The sequence below is a fragment of the Sceloporus occidentalis genome, unplaced genomic scaffold, assembly GCF_023333645.1.
Source record: "Sceloporus occidentalis isolate IW3139 unplaced genomic scaffold, rSceOcc1.0.p SCAF_34, whole genome shotgun sequence".
Taxonomy (NCBI): Eukaryota; Metazoa; Chordata; class Lepidosauria; order Squamata; family Phrynosomatidae; genus Sceloporus; species Sceloporus occidentalis.
In genome coordinates this window covers 10,676,303-10,697,534 of record NW_028317014.1, presented here as the reverse complement: position 1 = coordinate 10,697,534, position 21,232 = coordinate 10,676,303, and the positions used below count along the sequence as shown (strand labels likewise).

General features: G+C 39.6%; 1 protein-coding gene across 1 annotated transcript in view; it reads right to left on the bottom strand.

Annotated features, from left to right (window-relative positions):
* Positions 1-21,232, bottom strand: part of LOC149298289 (protein diaphanous homolog 2-like) — a gene marked incomplete at its 3' end in the record, with an annotated part of 441,418 nt that overhangs the window by 186,344 nt on the left and 233,842 nt on the right. Inside the window, exons 22-23 of the mRNA XM_089487690.1 lie at positions 8,754-8,855; positions 7,705-7,799 (exon numbers count right to left, since the gene is read on the bottom strand). Of these exons, the coding sequence (XP_089343816.1) occupies positions 7,705-7,799; positions 8,754-8,855 (197 nt within the window). The remainder of the gene's footprint in view (positions 1-7,704; positions 7,800-8,753; positions 8,856-21,232) is intronic.

The following is a 21,232-nucleotide window of genomic DNA, read 5'->3' as shown; positions in this document are numbered from 1 at the left end:
GAAAACCTTGAAACAAATTTAAAAAAACCCAGACACAATGAAGGGTTATATATTTCTATACAGCAGATACAGTATAGAATGTTCTGCGTATTTTACGATACACCTGTTCCAAGAATGACCCAGATAGTTATAATGAAAGATCTGTCTCGTGTCTCCTAGATACAACAACCATTGTAATTTAGTGTTTTGATCAATATAACAACAGCTAGCGTTACATACCATCCTGTATTATAGGTTGTGAAAAGGCAGGTGGGGGGTGGGGTATATGATCTGGTAACTGTTCAACCCCACTACCCTTTCCCGAGTTAACATTCCAGTACTAGAACAATGTTCTTTCAATAGTAAGCCTATTATAGACCTACACTGCTAATCCTCCGCTTTATCCCTTCACCTTAATTATGTGTCTCCTTTGGAAACACAAGTACATTGTATAATTTCCGGAAAGCATTTTAGGACTTATTAAAACCTGCTCCTGATCTGTTAGGAGTACGTATTCTACAGGGAGATAAATACTAAGACCAAGTCTTCATTCATATTGACACTCGTAACCTGGCCTGGACTGGCCATCTAGCCCTCGGGCAGCGGCTGGAAGTGTCAAGCGACACACTGTGTGAGTTTAAAAAACATAATGCTTGGCCGTAAATGTCATCAGACGGCCACAGGCCTTAAAGTGCCAGGGCTGCCTCATCATAGCCAGTCCATGCCTGCTTGTGACCAATGGCGTATTCTCTCAGATGTGGGAGTCTGTCAGGTCCTTTGGCCTTCCTAGTATACTCCAGCACTCAATAAGAGGGTTAGGGAGATCAAAGGTCTTCATATCACTAAGATTTAAGAAGAAGACATCTAGAGGATGGGAAGGGGCCCTGGGGTGGGCTGCCTTGGGTCAGGCCCAAGGGAAAAAAACGTGTAAGTATGTCACTGCTGGTGCTGCCCAGATCTCATACGAAACTATCAATACCTCCCAGCCTTACCATGAGCTTACCTGAGAGTTCTTAAGGTTTCCCCTGGAGGCCTTAGGCAACAGAATTTACTATCAAGCCTCTGACCCCTTCCCCCACCCATAAGTATAGGAGAAAGAGCCCCAGAGCCTCAGAAACCTTAAACAAATCCAGGTATCAGCTGTTATACTCTATACACCCATATTATTAACTATTTCATATAGTAATCAGACGTAAAAATCCCAGTGACTGTAAGTAACGCTTTGCTAACTAATATAGAAGATGATTGGCCTGGCAATGACTGGCAACCTTGGCTCTTTAAGGCCTGTGGCCGCCTGGTGCCACATGTGCCGCCGACGGTTTCATGTAGTGTGCAGCTGGTGCTGTGTGTGTGTCGGGGCCTGATACAAACACATATTTGAAGGCACCTTTAAAGCTCTCCCCTTCCTCTGGTGGGTGGAAATACCCTCTAGCATTAATATGATTTAATATTATTTAATACTAATGTGAGAAAACCTAAAGAAAATGTCACAGACCATTCCACCGGGCAGCACACCCTCAAATTCCCCAAATCTCTGCTGTACTTGTGTCAACAATATTTTTTTTATGACACAATTACTGTAGTTTGACAAATAATTGTACTTTGAGCTGCAATAAGGGATCATTACCTCTCAGTAACACATGCTTCTACCTGCCATATTTTGCTCTGTTTGTGGCAGACCTCTGAGCTCGCCATCTGCCTGACTCCAGGTAAATACACTCAGAAAATGGTTTTTTTTATAAATTCTGTACTAAATTGTAAACAAGAAAAGAAAATGATATGTTAACGGAAGATGGTGGGGATGGAGAAACCAAGTTCTCCAAAAAGAGGTGTATCACTGCTTTAATCATTTGGTTTATTTTCTATTAGTGAGAAGAAAATATTGTTGATTGACAGGTATGTTACTCACAGAAAATGAGCATTATAACCCATATTATGAGTTACGAGGGGCAAGCGAGGCTTCAGCCTATGATGACCACATCGGCCTTGGGAGGGTCAGATGCAACACTGCACCGGTTTCCATGGCGATTGCTCCACATTAAAAATGACCCATTAAAAACATGGACTGAAGAAGGATTTTACATTTATAAAGTGAAGATCAATACATACATGGGACCGCCGTTATATTATTAAAAAAATTATAAGAACCTATTAAATCATTTTAACTAATACCCCCCACAAGATTCAATTTTCTTGTATATATTTTTCATTAATTTTTTAGCGTCTGGAGATTTTATATAATTAAATCCCCCCAATTAATTTCTATATTAAAATAGGCTTTTTAGCATGTGCTGCTCCCTCCATACCATGTCATTTACAAACCCGGTAATTATATTGCTCTAAGTATTCAGAGCTGCATCACTGACATTTAATCAGAAATTTCACCATTATTCCGCAAACAGAATAGAAATTGATTTTATTGATCTCTAGACAAAACCACAACAATACAGTGTTAATCTTTAAATACCAAACAATTTACTGACTCTCTGTATCATTCCAGATATAAATTATTATTTTACCCTTACTGGAGAAAGCCGCTTTCTTTAGAACCAATAAAAAAAAATTCTCAGTATATCAATGTTAAGACTGCATTTTATTAATAGAATGACTAATCGGAATATTTTTAGTATGTGACTCAGATTTAGAAAAGAGACGGACAAAAGTGACTCCCTCTGGTTAAGCAACTGAACAACAGCCATCACTATCAGGAGAGCTATCACTTATCCTTTCGTCCTAATTACCCACATCTTTCCTTTCAGACTGTAAATGCATTAGCGGGGGTCTTTGTAAGCCCACCATTCTTGGCAGGAAGATTGCAAGCTCACGGGCAGGGTCCTCAACTCCTGTTGTGTACCTGTTACCGACCCCTTATTTACAATGTACAGCGCTGCTGTTTATGATAGCACTGATAAATAACATATAATAATAATACACGGGAAGGATTATATACATATCTGGGAACGCTCACGGTTTGACCCGGAGTCTCAGGGTTTTTGCCCCAATCTCAGGGTCTCAGGGTGAAGGGGCAGATTCTCAGTAACACACTCTGGAGCTGACTCCTTCCTATTCTCCATGGCTGTGATCATATATAAGACTCCCAACTGGCGCTTTTGCTACCAGCATGATATCCCTGCTTGAATGCAGGTGAGTCAATAACATGATGTCAAGTAAAGGTTTCCATGTGGACGGGGATTAGAGACATTTGGTTAATAAATTTGGCGTGTCGCTACTTTGAGTATTCACAATGGGCTATTGAAGGGTTAATGCATTTCTCGAGTCTCAGGGCTGCTCATTAAAGAAAGTTTCCAGGTATGATTGTTTACCAGGTAGAAAAAAACTTTTAACATATCAAAGCTTTGTTTTATGTCTAAATGTCACATCTGATGAAGATGATCAGTAAGAACACCCATAATATCATGCCGTGGGCTGTATCCGATTAAGCGGGTAACCCTTTGAGAACCAAAGCTGATGTCGACAAGAGATTTGCATTATACATAATAAAATATTTTTTTAAAAGGTGCAAATGACATATTGGTTGGAATTTCTAGTTATTATTACCATAAAACATCACCATAAAACACAAAATCTACATTCCATATTTGTGTTTAACCCATTCTTACACACTTTAAACGTTTATCTATTATCTAAAGCCTGTATTTATGCCCCCTCCGCCCAGCAATCCTTAACACTGAGTGATGTCATGCCCTGCTGCTTCGCTGTGATGGGTAGAAGTAAGCAAAAACAGCCGTGCTGCCCCCCTGGACCTGCTGCCCTAGGTCTCTATATACCGCTGTTCAATTGTAAGAAATATAATTCCAAATGACAAATAAACTAGTCGTTATTTTACAAGAAAATCACTTGCAGCGTTGTTTAAATTCTCTCATTGCTTTAGCCACTGCCACTTCTGCCGGGAGGCTGTTCCACTTATCTACCACCCTCTCAATAAAGTTGAAAGTTCCTTACATTACAAGGAACGGCATTATCATTTTATCTTATTATTGGTCTTTGTCTCATAGTATGCCCAGGGGGGGGCGTGCTTTATAACACTTGTTTACAGAATAAATACAAAAAAAAAAAAAAATTTCAAGCTGTCAAAATAGAAACATTGTAAATGTATAAAAGAAAATGCCTCCACTGTGTTAAAAAGTGCTTTGATTGATACATAGCACTTGTGTTTGCCAAATGGTAAGCCATATTCAAGTTGGCAGGCCATTGTGATAAAATGTCAACATTCCTTTTGGCTTATATTCCCCAATTAAATTGATACATCCAATAAACATCTGTACGCCGAGAGAGAATCGGAGCGCCGTGTCAAAAACCTGCCTGGAAATTGTTTTTTGCTGCAGACAGGGAACATCGCACAAATCAATGCTAATATGGAAGGTGAACGCGGACTAATTTAGCACCGCAGCCCCCTTTTGTGATGTGTTGTGTTTATTGCCTTTTCTAATTAGAGGGAAGAAAATACACCTTTTGTGCCGGGATTACAAAAAAATGATTGTAGATGGCAAGTGAAGTGTATAATGACCTTTGTCAGGTAAAAGAAAAGTTTCATTTTAGGTGAACGTCTTATTTCTCTACCGCCATGCTGAATAGCTGTTGTGTCAGCTGTGTCTGCATCCCGGAGGTTCAGTTTTGAAGAAGCTGGAGGATTTAATAGAAATCTATTCTCTGAAACATCAACTGGTGGAAGGTCCCGTGTCGGATTATTGATGGGGTCCCTTGGTCCTTCAGTTCCTGCAGTGAGATATTAGCCTTGGGTGACATGTATCTCTATTCACCTGCCCCTTGATGTGGCCACGTGTTACAGACGTTATATCGAAGTGCCCATGAACATGCAGGAGATCTGTGCCACCCAAGGCATAGATCACAACAAGATGGAGCACAAGGGCCACCAGTGTACTTTTGGATCCTGGGATCCAGTATATGTAGGGAAGGGCCAGCCTGATTAGGCCGGGCTCAGCTAAAGATGGGGAGCTTTGCCGGCCAGGGCGAGAACCAAGATCAGTTCAAACGTTCCTCCAGGAGAGCATTAGGGATGGAGGTGTCCAAGGACCTGTGTCTCCAGCGAGCAATTAGGTGAGGTTCATACCGCTGAATGGACAACCTACAAACGTGTTACCCCTATTGTCAAAATACACAGATACAAAAGACACCTAGAACCTTAAGATATAATCACACTAACCTCTAACAATACAGAGCAAGAAATGTCCATAACATACGATGTCTCTTAGGCAATAAATATCACTTACCCCATTCTATGACTATGTCCCTATACTATAAATAAGACAGAAGACACTCCAATGCCGCACCATATCGAACACTTTTTATTATGATTCCCCATCTAATAACAGGTATCTTTTATTTGCCTGTAAGTGTATAATAGCACATGGCAATATCAATAACTGTATTTATTTCCTGAAGGACAACCTCTTGTTGCTCTAATATGAACGGTATGAACTCTTCAAAGTCATTCTTCTCTTTTGTTTTTTTCTTTACTTTTTTATTTCGGCATTTGTTCTTAAAAGTTTGATTCAATGTCAAGACTTTAAGCATTTAATCACACTGTTTGGATGAAGGATATAACGCAGTGTGATAAAAACCTATTATAGTCACTGATGTCAGATACGTCAGCCGAAACAGAAGTTGTTACAGAGTACAGACAGTTGCATTTATTAAAGGGTATTAAGGATGTTGTATAGTTGATTGTGATCTGTAGAATGGACTAACAAATCGAGCACTTTCCTGCTGCTGATTGGCTGATTCGAGCAGCCAATCAGTGGCAATAACCATTGGACAATGGAGCAGGAGGGCAGCTACAAGCTACATGGCTTTAACTCTTTTGTCTCGACAAAGACTTTAATATGCATTCTTTTTTAGTGGCCCTGCCAGGGATAGTCAGCTGCCCCTTTAAAAGTAATTTATCAATTATGGTTACCCTAGACCAAGCAAAACAACATTTTAGACCTTTGTTCTAAATTTAAAACTTTACCTAGGTTTACTTTTATTCTCAGGGTCCTCTTAACACTCATACACAATGTATTAAGTTCACATGTATATATGTTAGTTGGCTGTTTCACTTGCACCTTCTCGACCTCTGACCCCATTTGATTTATTATGTATTAAATATATAGCTCCATTTGATTTATTATGTATTAAATATATAGCTCCATTGATATAACTATAACATATTTTCCTTTCATCTCGTCTACTTTGAAACATACAATCTTGATTTTTTCTCTATAGCAAAGTAAATGTTTTTTGTTTTTTTTTGAAAACCCCAAAACTCAAACGTCCATCTCTATTGTAACGTGCACTTTTTAAAAGCAAGCAATTATGTGACATGAAACGGGGCAGATAGAAATAAGCCGCATGATCTATTCATGCCAAGACACATTAAGCGCTTCCTGAAATCTTCAATTCGACAAACAGCAGAAAAAAGTCATTTAGGCGTATTTTTGGGGCTGGATAAAACAAGTTATCAGTAAAATATAGTCTACCCCTGCCAGTTTGACAATATAATTACTTTCATCTATCTGCTTCTTTATTTTCATTTTGAATTGGAGGAAATATAAAGCTTGACAATAAAAGTAAGCTGGTCTCGGAAAATGCAACATATGCATTTAGCTGAAGAAGTCATTCCGACTCTTTAACATCTCGGGGGACAGATTTCTGGCGGATGTTCCCCTAGGCACACTGTTAGAGTGAATGGAGTAACTGTATGTGATCTGAATGCACTTTTCCCGTTGGATCAGGGCGAAGAAAAAGGACCAGATTTCTGGATTTCCAAGTTATGCATTAAGGACCATGCTATGCGGTTATAAACACCCCAAGAGGTATATTGAACGGGCCAAATACATGGTTAAATCAAACTTTAGATTGCTATGTAATTCACTGCTTGTCCTGTTTGAACATTGTACAACACTGCGGAATATGGCAGTGCTATATAAATCAATATATAATAATGTTAATAGACATCATTAGTTTTGATAAAACTAAGGTTGGTATTAAGAGTAAAGCTGGGTGGGAAATGACTTAGGTACACGAGCCCATTCAGCTCATAGTAGATATTTTGATATTTTGATAGTTGACAAAAGGCCCACTTTAAGCATAATGGGACTTGTTGTTCGGAGGCACTATTGTTTGTATTTGAACCTACTTTGATTACGTTGGTGATCTCCATTTGGTCTGTTGCCACATGAAAGAGGCTATTGTATCGTTATAATATGGTCAGGATTCACTTATTGCATACAATGTCAGTAGGCAACAACTGGGAAACAAATTACGGTAACACCCGTGGCACCAGTTCACGTTAAAACGGATTAAAAAGCATTAATTCACTGGCTTTCACTGCATCTCTCCCAGTAATACCCGGGGAAGCCTGAAATATAGAATAAAGTGACCAGCAAGAGGTGGGGGGTAATAGAGCGCTGTCTCTCGCAAGGAACCGCAATCCTTTTCTACAATGGGTGTGGGGGGGGGCTGCAATGTGTTCCTAAAAAATAAAATGTGTTGAATCTCAATAAAATCTAATACATACACATTACTGTTCAAAAGTTTGGGGTTTTCACAAGCAATTAGCCTTTTAAACTTATATTTGGATCGGTGAACACAACGTGCCATTGGAACACAGGAGTGATGGGAGTGATAAAGGAGTGATGGGAGTAATAAAATCAGACATGACTATAGATAGGATCAATGAAACCAAAGCCTGTTAGGCCATACCTGGATTAAAGATTCCGACAGCTTCTCTTCATCTACTTCTAAAATAATGTTCTTTATTTCTTCGTATGACATTCGATAAGATCCAAGGAAGATTGCTGAGGCAAAAGAAATAAAATTCATTATAAGATCATAGAACGGAGGACCTGAACAAATTGTGCTACTGCCGCCCGTATGATACTAATGTGCAATAAATGTATATGCTATGACTGGATATCGCAGGGGTCGATAAAACAGTGGCGTTCAAATTACGTCCTCGAGGGCAACAAACAGGATTGAGCAGCGGCATCTCAATTAAAATTTCATAAAATGTATAGGTCCTTGTTTAACACCATTTTGTTAAAGTCCGTTGGAAATAAAGTACCTTTCCCCCACCCGGGCATAAAACTCAGCTCTATAACAGAAACGTTGTTTGGCGTTGTCAAGAACCTGGTTTTATCTCACTTTGTTCCAATAAACTCCTTATATCCCGAGACCTGGCGGCCGCCATTGTTATCAGTCATGTGATATTTCAGGTGATTTTCCTTCTCAAACACCACACTGAGTTTATTCTTTATGGCAGTGCTAATGAAGTCCATCCTTCCATAGACTTTCAGCAGTCAGTGTCAGGCTGGGTGATTGAGACCTAGTCATGCTATTGTTTATCACAGGCAGTATGATAAGTCAGGGTATTTGTCTTGTAGATTGGACCCAGATAACAGTGCTAGAACACATAAAAATGGCTAATATTCAGCTGGCTGAAAACATATATATTATGCCAAACCGAGAACTGTTAAAAAAACTTATTCTTAATCTGATATTACTAAAAAAACTGTGGGAGTAGCTCTTCAAATGGGCGCAGTCATTAGTAACCTTTTTTACTATCGTTAATAACATGATTTTTAGGAATTGTTTAGAAATAAAATATCTTTAAACCCCACCCTGTCAATGGAAGTTAATAGTCAAAGAGTTTGGGTTATAGAGTTTGGGTTACAGGACCCATAATAAGCCCATCTATAAATGCATCTGGGGCAAAACGTTGATTGAAGAACTGCCCCGTTAGTTATACTTACATAGATTTTGGGCTGTTTTACTATCCAGAACTCTCAGCTCTTTTACTTTCTTCTTTGTAACTACTGGTTTATTCTCTTGTTCCTCCTCCATTGCTTTCTTGGCTGTAAAACAAGAAAAATACACTAAGAACAATGGGAGAGATCTGGCTTTTTTTTAAATGCATTCCTAATTTATGTTAAATAAAATTGACAAGTGACAAATGCTAATTCTTTGTTAGCAAAGTATAAACCTGTGCCAAAATTCTGTAACGTATATATATATATATATATATATATATATATATATATATATATATATAAACAGAACATTTGAGATGATGATTAAATTACGGTAATTTTGCGTTATGAGTAAAAGCTAGATAAGTACACTCTAACAAGGACTAGCAATGATTCAAAATGTGAATGATTAACAGAGTTGAAAGGGTTAAATGCTATCAATATTGTATTTTTGATCCTATCATTATTAAAATACTCATGTAAGAGCTCCTTTTTTGCTATCAGTTTTTCATTGTTACGAAATATGCAACCAATGTAAAGAATGAACCAGGAATGGCCAGGAATGATGCAGGTCCGAGTTACAAAGTTATATCATAGTAAAAATCATAGTTATTCCTTTGAAGGAACCCCAAACTTCTTAGATCTGGCCAGATGGTCAAACAAGATGAAACTGTGCCTTTCGGGGGTTCCTTAAGATACAGAACAAGCCTCAGACTATAGAGCCTTTCTAATTTAAATGATTGTAGAAACATATATTAACGGCTTTTCTTAAGGCGAAACACAAATTCGGGGAATCGCACATCGGCGTTAGCTGCGGAGCGCGGCGGCAGCTGACAAACCTCTTTTGTGAGACGCCACCTCTTTTGTGAGACGCCCCGTGTTGTAGGAGATGATAAACTAGGTAGCGAGCCGTTAAAAATGGATGTGCTTGGAAAGGGCCTTCTGAAATCAAACATTTCACCTACAGCAAGTGAATTACCAAAGAAAAATTCAATGATGCTATCTGCGCCTCTCTGTTGTCATTATTGTGATCGTTAATCTAAAAAAACCCAGACAAATGCCTTTTGTAGAGGAATGATTCACGACAAAAGCACAATAATTCAGCCCTCTGTTCCAAGGAAAAGTTTCCTTTTTTTGCAGGGATAATTTGGAAATTGTTAGCCTGGAAGGGTCAATAAAATTGGGGGGAAAAAACCATTTTCATGGACACAGCAATGTTTCCCATTTCTGACAGCTGGTTTCACATTTTTTTCTACATAAAATTGGTAAAAAGGAAGACTTCTGTTTTAGATAATAAACAATATTTATTAGTATTTTCTTGTCCGTCATACTTCCTTCATATATTTCAGATTGCTTTATTTATATAGAAACACAGAATTTGACGGCAGATAAGACCCATTTAGACCATCTAGTCTGCACATTTCTCCTGATGCAGAAAATAAAACCTTCATAAATCAGTTGATGTTGTCTTAGATTCAGGATAGCTTTATGTCTATGCCATGCATATTTAAATTCCTTTGCTATATCAGCCTCAAACGCTTCTGATGGGAGGCTGTTCTATTTATCTACCACTCTCTCGGTAAAATAAAATATCACATCTAAACATCTGACCCTTCCGGTTTTAGACTATAACCTCTTGGTCTAACATTTCTCCTTTGAAATAATTCCAAGGCAGGCAACAGAGCAATAAGTATATTCTATTTGTTTTATAATCTGCATACTTTGGGAGTTTCCCCTGGGTAGATTACCCAGAGGTCTCCCCTCTTTTGAGGGAGAAGGTTTTTGAAGGCAGGTGGTCTAGCTGCACTGGGGGTTGAGGCTAATCCCTAGAGAGCCTCTAATGGGAAGGTTGGAGAGTAGGTGGAACGTGGGCAGGCAGTGTCGCTCCCCTGCCGGAAAAACAAGACCCGAGGAAGCAGGTCTTCACCCAGAGACTCCAGGTCAAACCCAGAGAGGTTCCAGGCATGATAACCTGCCAACCATAGGCATCCTGAGCATTTATTTCACATCTATTTCTAAACAGCTGTTTATGTACATCAGGGGAGCCAAGAAGAACAGAGAGGTTTGGGTTCTTAAGAAGGACTGTCCCTCCCAAATCAATGATGAAATCTAATATGAGTTTTTCTTTTTCGAGCCGTCTCGTCCGGCACAAAATGGTTTGAGGGCCAAATGGCCTTCAGCATTACTTTAGATAAACATATTTTGTTTTATTAGTTTAACAGAAAAAACAATACCATTAATGTCCCCGTAGATGACTTGATTAACAACGCTTTAGAGCTCCCAGCCTGTTCCTTTTCTCTTCAGGCCGTTGACATCATGAACCTTTGGCTTTTAATTTGTGAGCGCTGACATCCGATCAATGGGAAATCGCCCTTAGGTCTTCAACTCTATGACCCAAGTTTATTAATGATAACTATGATTTTACTTTCCTGAGATGAGTCATGTGACCCAAATCTTACCAGAAGCCCGTCGTTTTCCCATAGGTTCCTTGGTGTGGTTATTGTTGCTGGAAATAAATGAAATCATCTTAATAGGCCACAAAAATGATTTACAAAGCTGTGGCAATTTATTGGGTTGTCAGACGATAAGGTTTTTGTTGCAAATAACAAGAGAGGCAGCACCTCTAAATGCTGCTCCTTGCATCACCGGCTGCCAACCCAGGACTATCCGTAATTGTCCTATTGATTAAACATTTTCAGGAAACAGCTTGAATTTATATTGTCTCCAGAAAAGTTCAGGAAGTGAAAACAATAGATCAGACTTCTAAAATCTGACATTTTCTAAATAAAAGTGTATTAATAATGTATTTAAGCTGTCAAAAATATCAGGAGTTTACAGTTAATTTTCACGCCACAGTCCGTTTCCATGAATTCGATACATAAGTAGCCAGGGGGGCTGTCGACTTTCAGGCTGGGATCTGGTCTGCTGGCCAAGTGATTGTTAGAACCTTTGCTTGCCCCCCCACCAGCAATTTTCCGCTAGTGCTGGCTCGGCGAATGCTGTGGGTGGGGGTCTATTCAGACCCCTGTATATATGCACAGAGAGCATTCCTATTGATTTCAATGGGGGGACATTTTCCTGCCACTGATTGGCTGCTTTTTGCAACCAATCAATGGCAAGAATTGTCAGGCCATGGAAGAGGAAGACAGTTGCAGCTCTGTCGCTGTATCTTCTAGCTCAGGTAAGTGCTTTGTGTTTATTTATCTTTTGTCGTTTTTGGAGAATGCATATTAAAGCACATGAGCGAGTATAGATCCGAGTGCAAAAACTACTACATTTCTTAGAATGTTTATTAAAGTTTGCGATGAGAGCCCCAATAGCCCTTTTTCTGGATTTGTTAATTGCGATTTACTGGCTTGAAAGGGAGACCTAAAAAGTTTTCAAGCCCTGTGAATCCGGGGCGGCTTTTTTAATGGAGCAGAAACGAGCTTTGTGAATCTCGGTATCACTTCATCATCCTTTGTCTTCTGACCAAGTGCGACAGAGGAGCCTGCTGCAGACATATAAAGAAGAATGACTAGCCGCTCGATTCCCTTCTGTGCAACAAGCAAAAGGAACAACAAGAAAACACAGCTGTGGCGCTTTTAACCCCTTCTACAAGCTGTTCTTGGCATGAAAACTATACGTGACTTAACTCCTTAAAGCAGTATGCGTACAAATGCTACTAAAGGCAAGCAAAAAACAGCCCATTTAACCTAGAAAGGCAGGATTTGACGTCAGATCTAGTCTGTCCATTTTCCTGATTCAAAGACTCAAACCTGAACCGGTCCTTGGTCCCGTGTTAGATTCAGCTTTATGCGTATCACATGCATGTTCTCAACCTTGTATTAGCCTCTACCACTTCTGTTAGGAGACCGTTCCACCTATCTACCACCCTCTCAGTAAAGTCAAAGTTCCTTATGTTACATTTAAACCTCATTTGAAACAAACTTAAAGCCTTTATGGTAATTACAATAATTTTTTTTGTTGTTTTTCAGTTGGTTTGTTTTGTTTGCATCTGGTTTAATGGTGAGGTGATAAGTTTACGTTAGGGAAATGGTGTGAAGGAAAAAAAAGGTGTCAAAAGTGGCATAGGAATAAATTCCCCGTTCTGACGCGTTTTCCCTTCCCCTCGTCGCACCTTAACGAACGTTCCCAGAAACAATCGGCTTCGAACACATTAATGTGACGGAGGAATAGTCATGCGGATCTTGGAAACAGGAAGTTAAAAAGGCTGCTCCCTTGGTATTCGTGTCTCTCTAAACACATATATACTGCTTACTGTGAAAAAACACATACTCAGGATCAGACTATGAGCTGACTGCTTCCAATGTAATTTAACATTTGCAATCTTTGTGTCCACTTAATCTTCATATCCTATCTCTGGCCAATCTTATTCAGTAAAGCCTTTAGATCCCATTAGACACCAAACGATGTGTCAGCACCCTAACGGAACCATATGACAGCATCAAGAATCAGGAATATGACGTCAGAATCTCTATGTCAGAATTAAACTTGGTTTGTGTTAAAAATAAGAGATTTGGTCAAACAGAATGTATTTATTTCAGCCCTCACGCCAAAAGGTTTTAACCCATTCAGTGCAAAGCTGGGGGGAGATACACTCGGCCTGGTCTGGCTATCTGGCTAATGGGGCAAATGCCCAGTGGGAGTCAAATGGCGCAGACCACTTAACTTTGTTGGCTCCAGGATTTTAATGTGCCGTTGCAGGCCCAACACCTAAGTGTTAAAGTTGCCTTAAAGTGCCAGGGATGCTTTTCTTGCCCCAGTCCAGCCCAGAGTATACAATAAGGATATCCACAAATCAATTTGTTCTGATGGTTGTGCTACTAAATGGAGAGTTAACCCCTTAGTTTGTTCAGCGATAATGGTGTGGATAAAGCACGGTCATGCGCTGACAGGTGGAACAATCTCTCACTTTTATTTAACACACCCACCCAGTGTGCGTACTCCATGTAGACATGATCCGGACATACATTCCAGTACAAGGGTAAAACTAATAATGTCGTAAAACATTTACCCAAGGCATGAAAGGCACTGCTTTTAATAACTATTTATAGAGATATAAAATTATGGTCTATTTGCTGGTCCATCACATTACTGGCATGATGCAGTAAAATGCCCCGGAGAAATATGGAGGAGATTAAACAACAGGGAAAAGAATAAACAGAAATGCTGTGAATTGTAGATGCCATGCATACATACGGAAACATTTCAAATACCCCAAAGACATTCTAAATCTTCCATTTTCTTATTTGTGAAAGAAATATCTACAAATCTGTAACAAACGTGCAATATGGACAGTTAACGTTAAGTAATAAATCTTGTATGTATAACTTTTTTTTTTTAATGTAGCATAAAAAAATAGGACATATTTAAAACTATGAATGGGTTAATGACCTGGTGAAAAGTGGCTACTTTAAATTACCACATTAATATTAAATATTGTTAATATTAAATACATAAATGCAGTAATAGTTTATCCTGCCAAGGTAGAACTAGGGAAAATGCAGAATATGAACTTTGTCAGTTCTGAAGGAAGTAAGGAGGGTCTAAACATCTATTTTGTTAAAAAAATACAATAAAGAAATTATAAGAACTGGAACCTTGAATTCCAATATAGTTTGGGGAAATAGGCTCTGCCAATCTATTTATGGATTATATTTTCCCCCAGGGCCAGACTGGGATTAAGGTCGGCGCTGTCACTTTAAAGTCAGCAGCCGATTAAATGAAGTATAAGTGGCTGCCTGCTGTCTTAACTCTTATGCTTTTGCAAGTGCGGCCACAGGTAGCCACACAAGAGAACAAGATCTGCCGCACTAACGTCAATAAAGGTAAGTGGAGGGAGCCGTTGGTCAGCAGCCCACCAGGCATTGTCCGGTTTGCCCTGATGGCCCGTCATGGCCTGTATTCCATGACTCATTGCCACTAAAAAGCACAACACTGGGTTATTTTAATGTATAAAAGAGAAACCTATGAAGTCTAGATAAGAAGCTGGTTAGATGATCTTGAGGCTTTAACCCTACACCTTGCCACGGGCTATGGAATAGAGTCCACTAGAGTTTTTTTCCATAAATAATCAACGGACACTGACAGGTAGCCTACAAGTGGCATACATAAAAGTAATAGAATTATAATTATTTCACGTTTTCTAAGTACCAAAGCTTGTCGGACATGCTACAATTTGTGGTGCTGGTCTTTCATAATTTCTAGATACCCGTGAACTAAACTTCTCTTTCTTTTCCTTTTTGTTTTTAATTCATTTATTTATTATTACTTTTAATAGACATAAAAATGGATAATACAAAATGTGAACTATCCCCCACTCAATGTGGTAATTAAAACAGAAATATGATAATTAATGTACAATTTAATGAGGTTGAAAAGATAGATTGGATTATGCAGTAAAGTGAGAGATTGTGAAAAGTAAAAAACCACTTCAGCATAAGGAGAGAATTTAATTATTCCGGAAACAAGGATTATACAAGCAGAACCAAGACGGGAGTGCAGAATACACTGGAATAACAAAATTGTCCATCTTTTCACTGCTGTTAGACCTATTGGCCTATATCTGGATTCCTTTTCTATGTCCCATCCTTAGACCATAATGATCCTATTTTTCTACGTCAACATTAGTTGCTCATCAAGCTTGTTTTAACCCCTTAATGACAAAGCCCACACATGTACGGGCTCAAAATGCATTGTTTTCAATGGGTTTAGGGACCGCCCATTGTCCTTAAGGGGTTAAATAATTTTCAACTTTCTTAGAAACAAAGTTTCGAATTAAAGAAATTCTTTCCATTAAACAACAGATTCATCTCGCCCCATCCAATAAAACATCTTTTGGTTGTTTTTGTCCTACTACTCACATAAATGATCATTTAGCGTATTATCAAAGCATATGTTTCTTTCTAGAGGTACTTATTGACCTCCTCGGATATCTAAAGTTTCTTAGGATAATTGGGGAAAAAATATTTTTGTTTTGGTGGTAGGAGCGGGTTGATTGGAAAACAAGTTTGTTCTTCGGTCCTGGAAACACGAAGCGATGATGTCACCGTGAACCAGGACTCCAGGGCTCACAGTGTGTTGAAATGTTTTTAATATTTTTTTTTTTTTTAGTCTGTATGTTTATTATATCACTTCTTTTGTTTACCGAGATCTAACTGAAAAGCTGATGCAACCTGATGTAAGAGAGTGTTTTTCTGGCGGCTGGATGGAAGGTGCAGCTGGAAGTTGGAGCATTTAGCACCGTGCACACCTGTTTATTAACTGCTGAATCGCAAAGGCTTCATCTCTCTTTGACACCTATCTGCAGTCTGATGAGGCAGCAAGCTCATTAACCTCCTTTGGTGTCAAAAAACTCTCAAAATAGTATACCTGAGGTCCCTCTGGCTTGAATGAAATTCACAAGCAATTAACGTAAAGAAAGAAATTTGGAAAATTATTTTTTCAGGTTATGCAAAGAATTTCAACTTTTTGTTTTTAGCTTACACTAGACAAACACAGTATAAACATCTGAACGTTGAGGGAGTTTCTACTACTGTGAATTAAATTGAATTACTTTTTTTTACATTTGTATTTTACAATTTTGCCCAGTGCCCAACTTCACTCTCAAACTCTCAATCACTCTCTCATACCTCATTCTCGTTCACTCTCTCTCATTCTCTCACCGGACTCGGTCGGTGCATCCAGTGACATCCTCTCTCTCGATCGGATGATCGGGGAGAGGACGCCACCGCAAGCGCTTTCATTTTGGCGGATGTTTGGTGTTATTTCCGTGGAGATAGGGATGAAAATAAGAGATAACAGATTGAAAATACAAGAGATAAGCGATAAGCGGAAGTGGTCAGCAGAAGCAGAAGTGGACAGGACAGAAGGTAGGGAAACAGCGTGAGCGAGTGAACAAGAGTGTGAGAGAGTGAATGTGGGCCTGATAATTTGCAGTGGCGTCTCCAGCTTTCATATTTAGGGGGGGCACATGGGGGGCCAGGAACCAAAGTATGGGGGCCAATTATAAAACGGTACATATACACTATATATATATATATATATATATATATATATATATACACACATATACACACACACGTTAGGCAGTTATTTCTCATTCTTTAATATTAGCCCCTGCTGATGACAATATATAGAAATATTACACCCTGCTTCTGATATATATTAATATTAACCCCTGCTGCTGATATATATTGATATTAGCCCCTGCTGCGGATATATACTTATATTATACCCTGCTGCCGATATACATAAAAATTATACCCTGCTGCCGATATATATTAATATTTGACCCTGCTACCAGTATATATTAATATTAGCCCCTACTGCCAATATATATTATTAGTCCCTGCAGCCAATATATATATAAACTTAGCCCCTGCAGCCAATATATCTTAATATTAGCCCCTGCTGCCGATATATATATAAATACTAGACCCTGCTGTCAATATGAATATAAATACTAGACCCTGCTGCCAATTAATATTAATATTAGCCCCTGCTGCCAATATATGTTAATATCTCCCTCTCCCTCCTAAACTATCCTAACTACCCCCTCTCCCTCCCAATCTATCCTAACTACCCCCTCTCCCTCCCAATCTATCCTAACTACCCCCTCTCCCTCCCAATCTATCCTAACTACCCCCTCTCCCTCCCAATCTATCCTATCTACCCCCTCTCTCCCTCCCAATGTATCCCTATCTACCTCTTCTCACTTCCTATCTACCTCTTTTCACTCTCTAACCCCCTCCTAACTTTCTACCCTCCTCCCCCCCCTTTGAAGTTCACTTACCTTGGGCTTGTAGAAGTCCAGCGGCGGGATCGCGAGGTCTCTGTCTTCCTGGTTCTGCCGCAGTGTGCGCGGCGTCATTGCTGAGCGCCGGATATGACATCATATACCGGCGCTCGGCTTGAAATGCCGGCACTGCGACCAAGGCAGAGGCCTCGCGGTCGCGGAAAAGAGTGAGAGGCGCCGAACGGTCGCTGAGAACTTATTCCTCAGCGACCGCTCGGCGCCTCTCTCTCTCTCCTCCGGATCTATTTAAAAAAAAAAAAAAAAAAGACGGCGTTTCAATTGGGGGGGCACACCGGGGGGCACAGCATGATTTAGGGGGGGCCATGGCCCCCTCTGGCCCCCCCCTGCCGACGCCACTGATAATTTGGGATGAAAATTCTGAGCTTCTTGCTTTGTTTTTGTCAGAATTAAACAAAGAATTTGACAGCAGAAAAAGATGCATTTGGCCCATCTAGACTGCCCATTTCTCCTTATGTAAAGACTCAGACCTTAATCAGTTTGTGGATTAAAGAGCCAAATGCCTATCCCATCCATGTTTAAAATACCTTGCTGTGTTAACCTCTACCACTTATGCTGGGAGGCTGTTTCATCTACCTACCACCCTCCCGGTAAAGTAAAACCTCTGACCCTCTAGTTTTAGATTAAGGCCTCTTATTGTAGAATTTCTCCTCCTTTGAAATAAACTTCCGTCCTGTGCTCTGTTAAATCTCTTTATGTATTTTAACGCTTCTACCACATAACATAGATAAAACCGGGGACACAGAGCCTAGAGAACGTCAGATGTTTGTCTGCGTGGATTTCATTGAAAATCCACAAGTGTGCAAATGACAGCTGCGTAAAAAAATATACATTCCTTACACCTGATAATTAACAGTTTGCTTAATATGCAGGCAACTGGTTCATTAAGAACATGTCTACCCAGCAAACAACTCATTCTGCGGAGCAGATGTGATTCCTGAATGTGAATTTGGGATCTAGAAGCCTTAGAAGAGACATATCACAGTGCTCTGCAATTCATATTCCGCTCTGTACCTGTTCATAATGCTTTCTGTCACTCAACAAAGGGAACAGCTTGATATTTACATAAAGAATGGTACAAAAATAAGTAACAGATTAATTCACTTGAGGGATTATGCTGACACAAGATTGTTAAAAGTTTATTTGAAGCTACATTTGAAGAACAGATTTTTATTAGAATCGCCGCTGTATTTAAAATTGTTGGCTCGTGCCTGTAAAATAAACTGCGGAATTAAACGCAATATACATGCAATAATGTATTTCGCTGCTGAAATGCAACTTTATTGCTGGCCTTTATTAAGGTAAGTGACAGGTAATGATTTCCTATAGTGTGTTCCAGGTAATGTATGGAATATATATGCACATAATGATGATGCCGTTCCTGCCCCATGTGTGTTAAATCTGTGTAGGAATATAATAATCACGTAATGTTATCTAATTTCCATTTTAGGGTGGCCAGGATTACTTTAACTGTTTCAATGGAAAACTATATTAAAATTAAATAAAAAATAAATCTTTTTGCACAGTCCCTAATACACAAAATCACATTTTCTATTAAAAAAAAGTTATTTTTCAGCATTTATAAGAGCGCATGTTGATGGCATCTTGTGTCGAGGTTAGTAACATGAAAGATGTATGCCCTTGAAAGAGAGATGACCTTCATTATAGTCAAGTGGTCGTGGAATGTATGCACCGGCAGCGTCTGACAATGGATCAAGGCACCTGTGTTCCAAACATTGTTGTCAATGGAATGATGCAACATGTGAAGGGGATGACTGCATTAGAACTATTTACGAATAGTAAATAAAGTCATGTATTTAGAAATGTGACTGTATTCATTTCCAAATCCCCCTCTTCTTAGTTTCATGGCAGAGAATATACATTGAATATTGTATTCATATAAGTACATGAAAAATATAGAGTACATTGGCAATAAAAAAGCTTTCATATCACATAATGTAAAATGTAAAAAAAAATGTATGCTCTTTTTATTAAATGGCATACCGCCCACCAGTCCTAGTTTTCGTGGGACTGATTCTAGGGCACTGTTCCTGTGTCACGGATAGCAGTGGGATCATGGGCCAGTTGGTGAGGTCCTCTGATGTAAAATCAATGGAGAGGAAGTTCTCTTGTACCCCCCCCAACAAAACCAGTGTTGCAAAGTGGCTTCATGTAACGAGGATGGATGACCGTGCCTCTAAAGCTCCTCCCCCTCGCACGGACCTTTCACCCCTCACGCTGCCTTCATCACTATGCGGCCATCAGATTGTTGGAAATCGAATCTAAACGGCCGCTGGGTGCTGATGCTGCCGGCCGGCGCTACTTTAATACTTTATTTATTTATTCTTAATATGGCAAGCTGATCCGGCATATTAAATAAATAAAAAAAAGGATTAAAGTAGCTCCGGTCGGTGGCATCAGCACCCAGCGGCCGTTTAGCTAAGTTTTCCAGCAGTCTGACGGCCGCATAGTGATGGGAGCAGCGTGAGGGGTGAAAGGTGAGTGCGAGGGGGCGGAGCCACTTCACTTGACTTGCCCCCCAGGCCTTAGGCTGCCATCCCTCCCCTGTTTGCGGGTGTGCCGAGACCTAAGTCTTTGAAAGCGAAACTTGTAGAAGCCAAGAGTTGCTTAACAAATGGTGGATCAGCCGATCAGTCCCGCTGTCAGCTCCCATCAGGTTTCGCGAGATAACCTTGACTTACTTGAGTCTTAGTGAAACATGTCCAAAGGCATTTCTAGAACTCTTTTATCCAATGGAAGATATGGGCTGTAGCTTTATTACGCATTCATACCCCTACTTGATACATACAGGTTATGGTGGGTGCGACCTTCAGTGGAGCAGACCCTGTTTTGAGACCCAAATGTCCTTCAGCTATTTCAAATCATCAATAACGTAAGCATGTGCAGGGTCAGTTTGAATGTTGGTTAACAGAGGCAATAGATGAAGGTCAATTAAAAGAATTTAACATAGATATGGAGTTGGTATGGATTTAAAATGCTCTAAAACTATCCATCACCTTAAAAAATGCAGAGGCGGTAGCAGCTATTGATTGGCTTCTGCATGGATTTTACAAAGGAAATTAGTGTTTTTTTCTGTCGACAAAAGTGATGCTAAAAGAACGTTCTACAAATAAGAACAGGCAATTGTACTGAGGACGGTTAACTATCACAATAGCTTTAACTTGTTAAGCAAAAACTAATTATCATCTTACAAACACGGGGTTAAACTATATAGAATTGTAATCAAGTAGCCATTCTAAATCAAGAACGGAAGAGAATGGGTGACCCGAAACCTCATTTTTGTTCCCATAAAAATGGCATCAGGGAATTATAAAGTTACTGTGTACCTCCCAAGTGTCCTGGGTTTTGCAGTAGCGATTTTTGGGCGCTGTCCTGCTCTTTCGAGTAGTCGCCCCACTGTCCTGCTTTTGTGGGCAGTGGGCATCATGGGCCAGTTGGGGAGATTCTCTGATCTACCCTGATTGGCTGAGGAAGCTAAATAATGAATGGAGGTCTGTGCTGTTGCACAGATCATAAAAGATCATTACATTGCAAATGTTGGAAGATCAAAACTAAAGTTTTGCAGATTAAATATTTTTGGCCTTGTTTGAACTCGAAACCCTCTGATTTCCTGTCCTGTGGTAAAAAAGACGCACACGAGGGG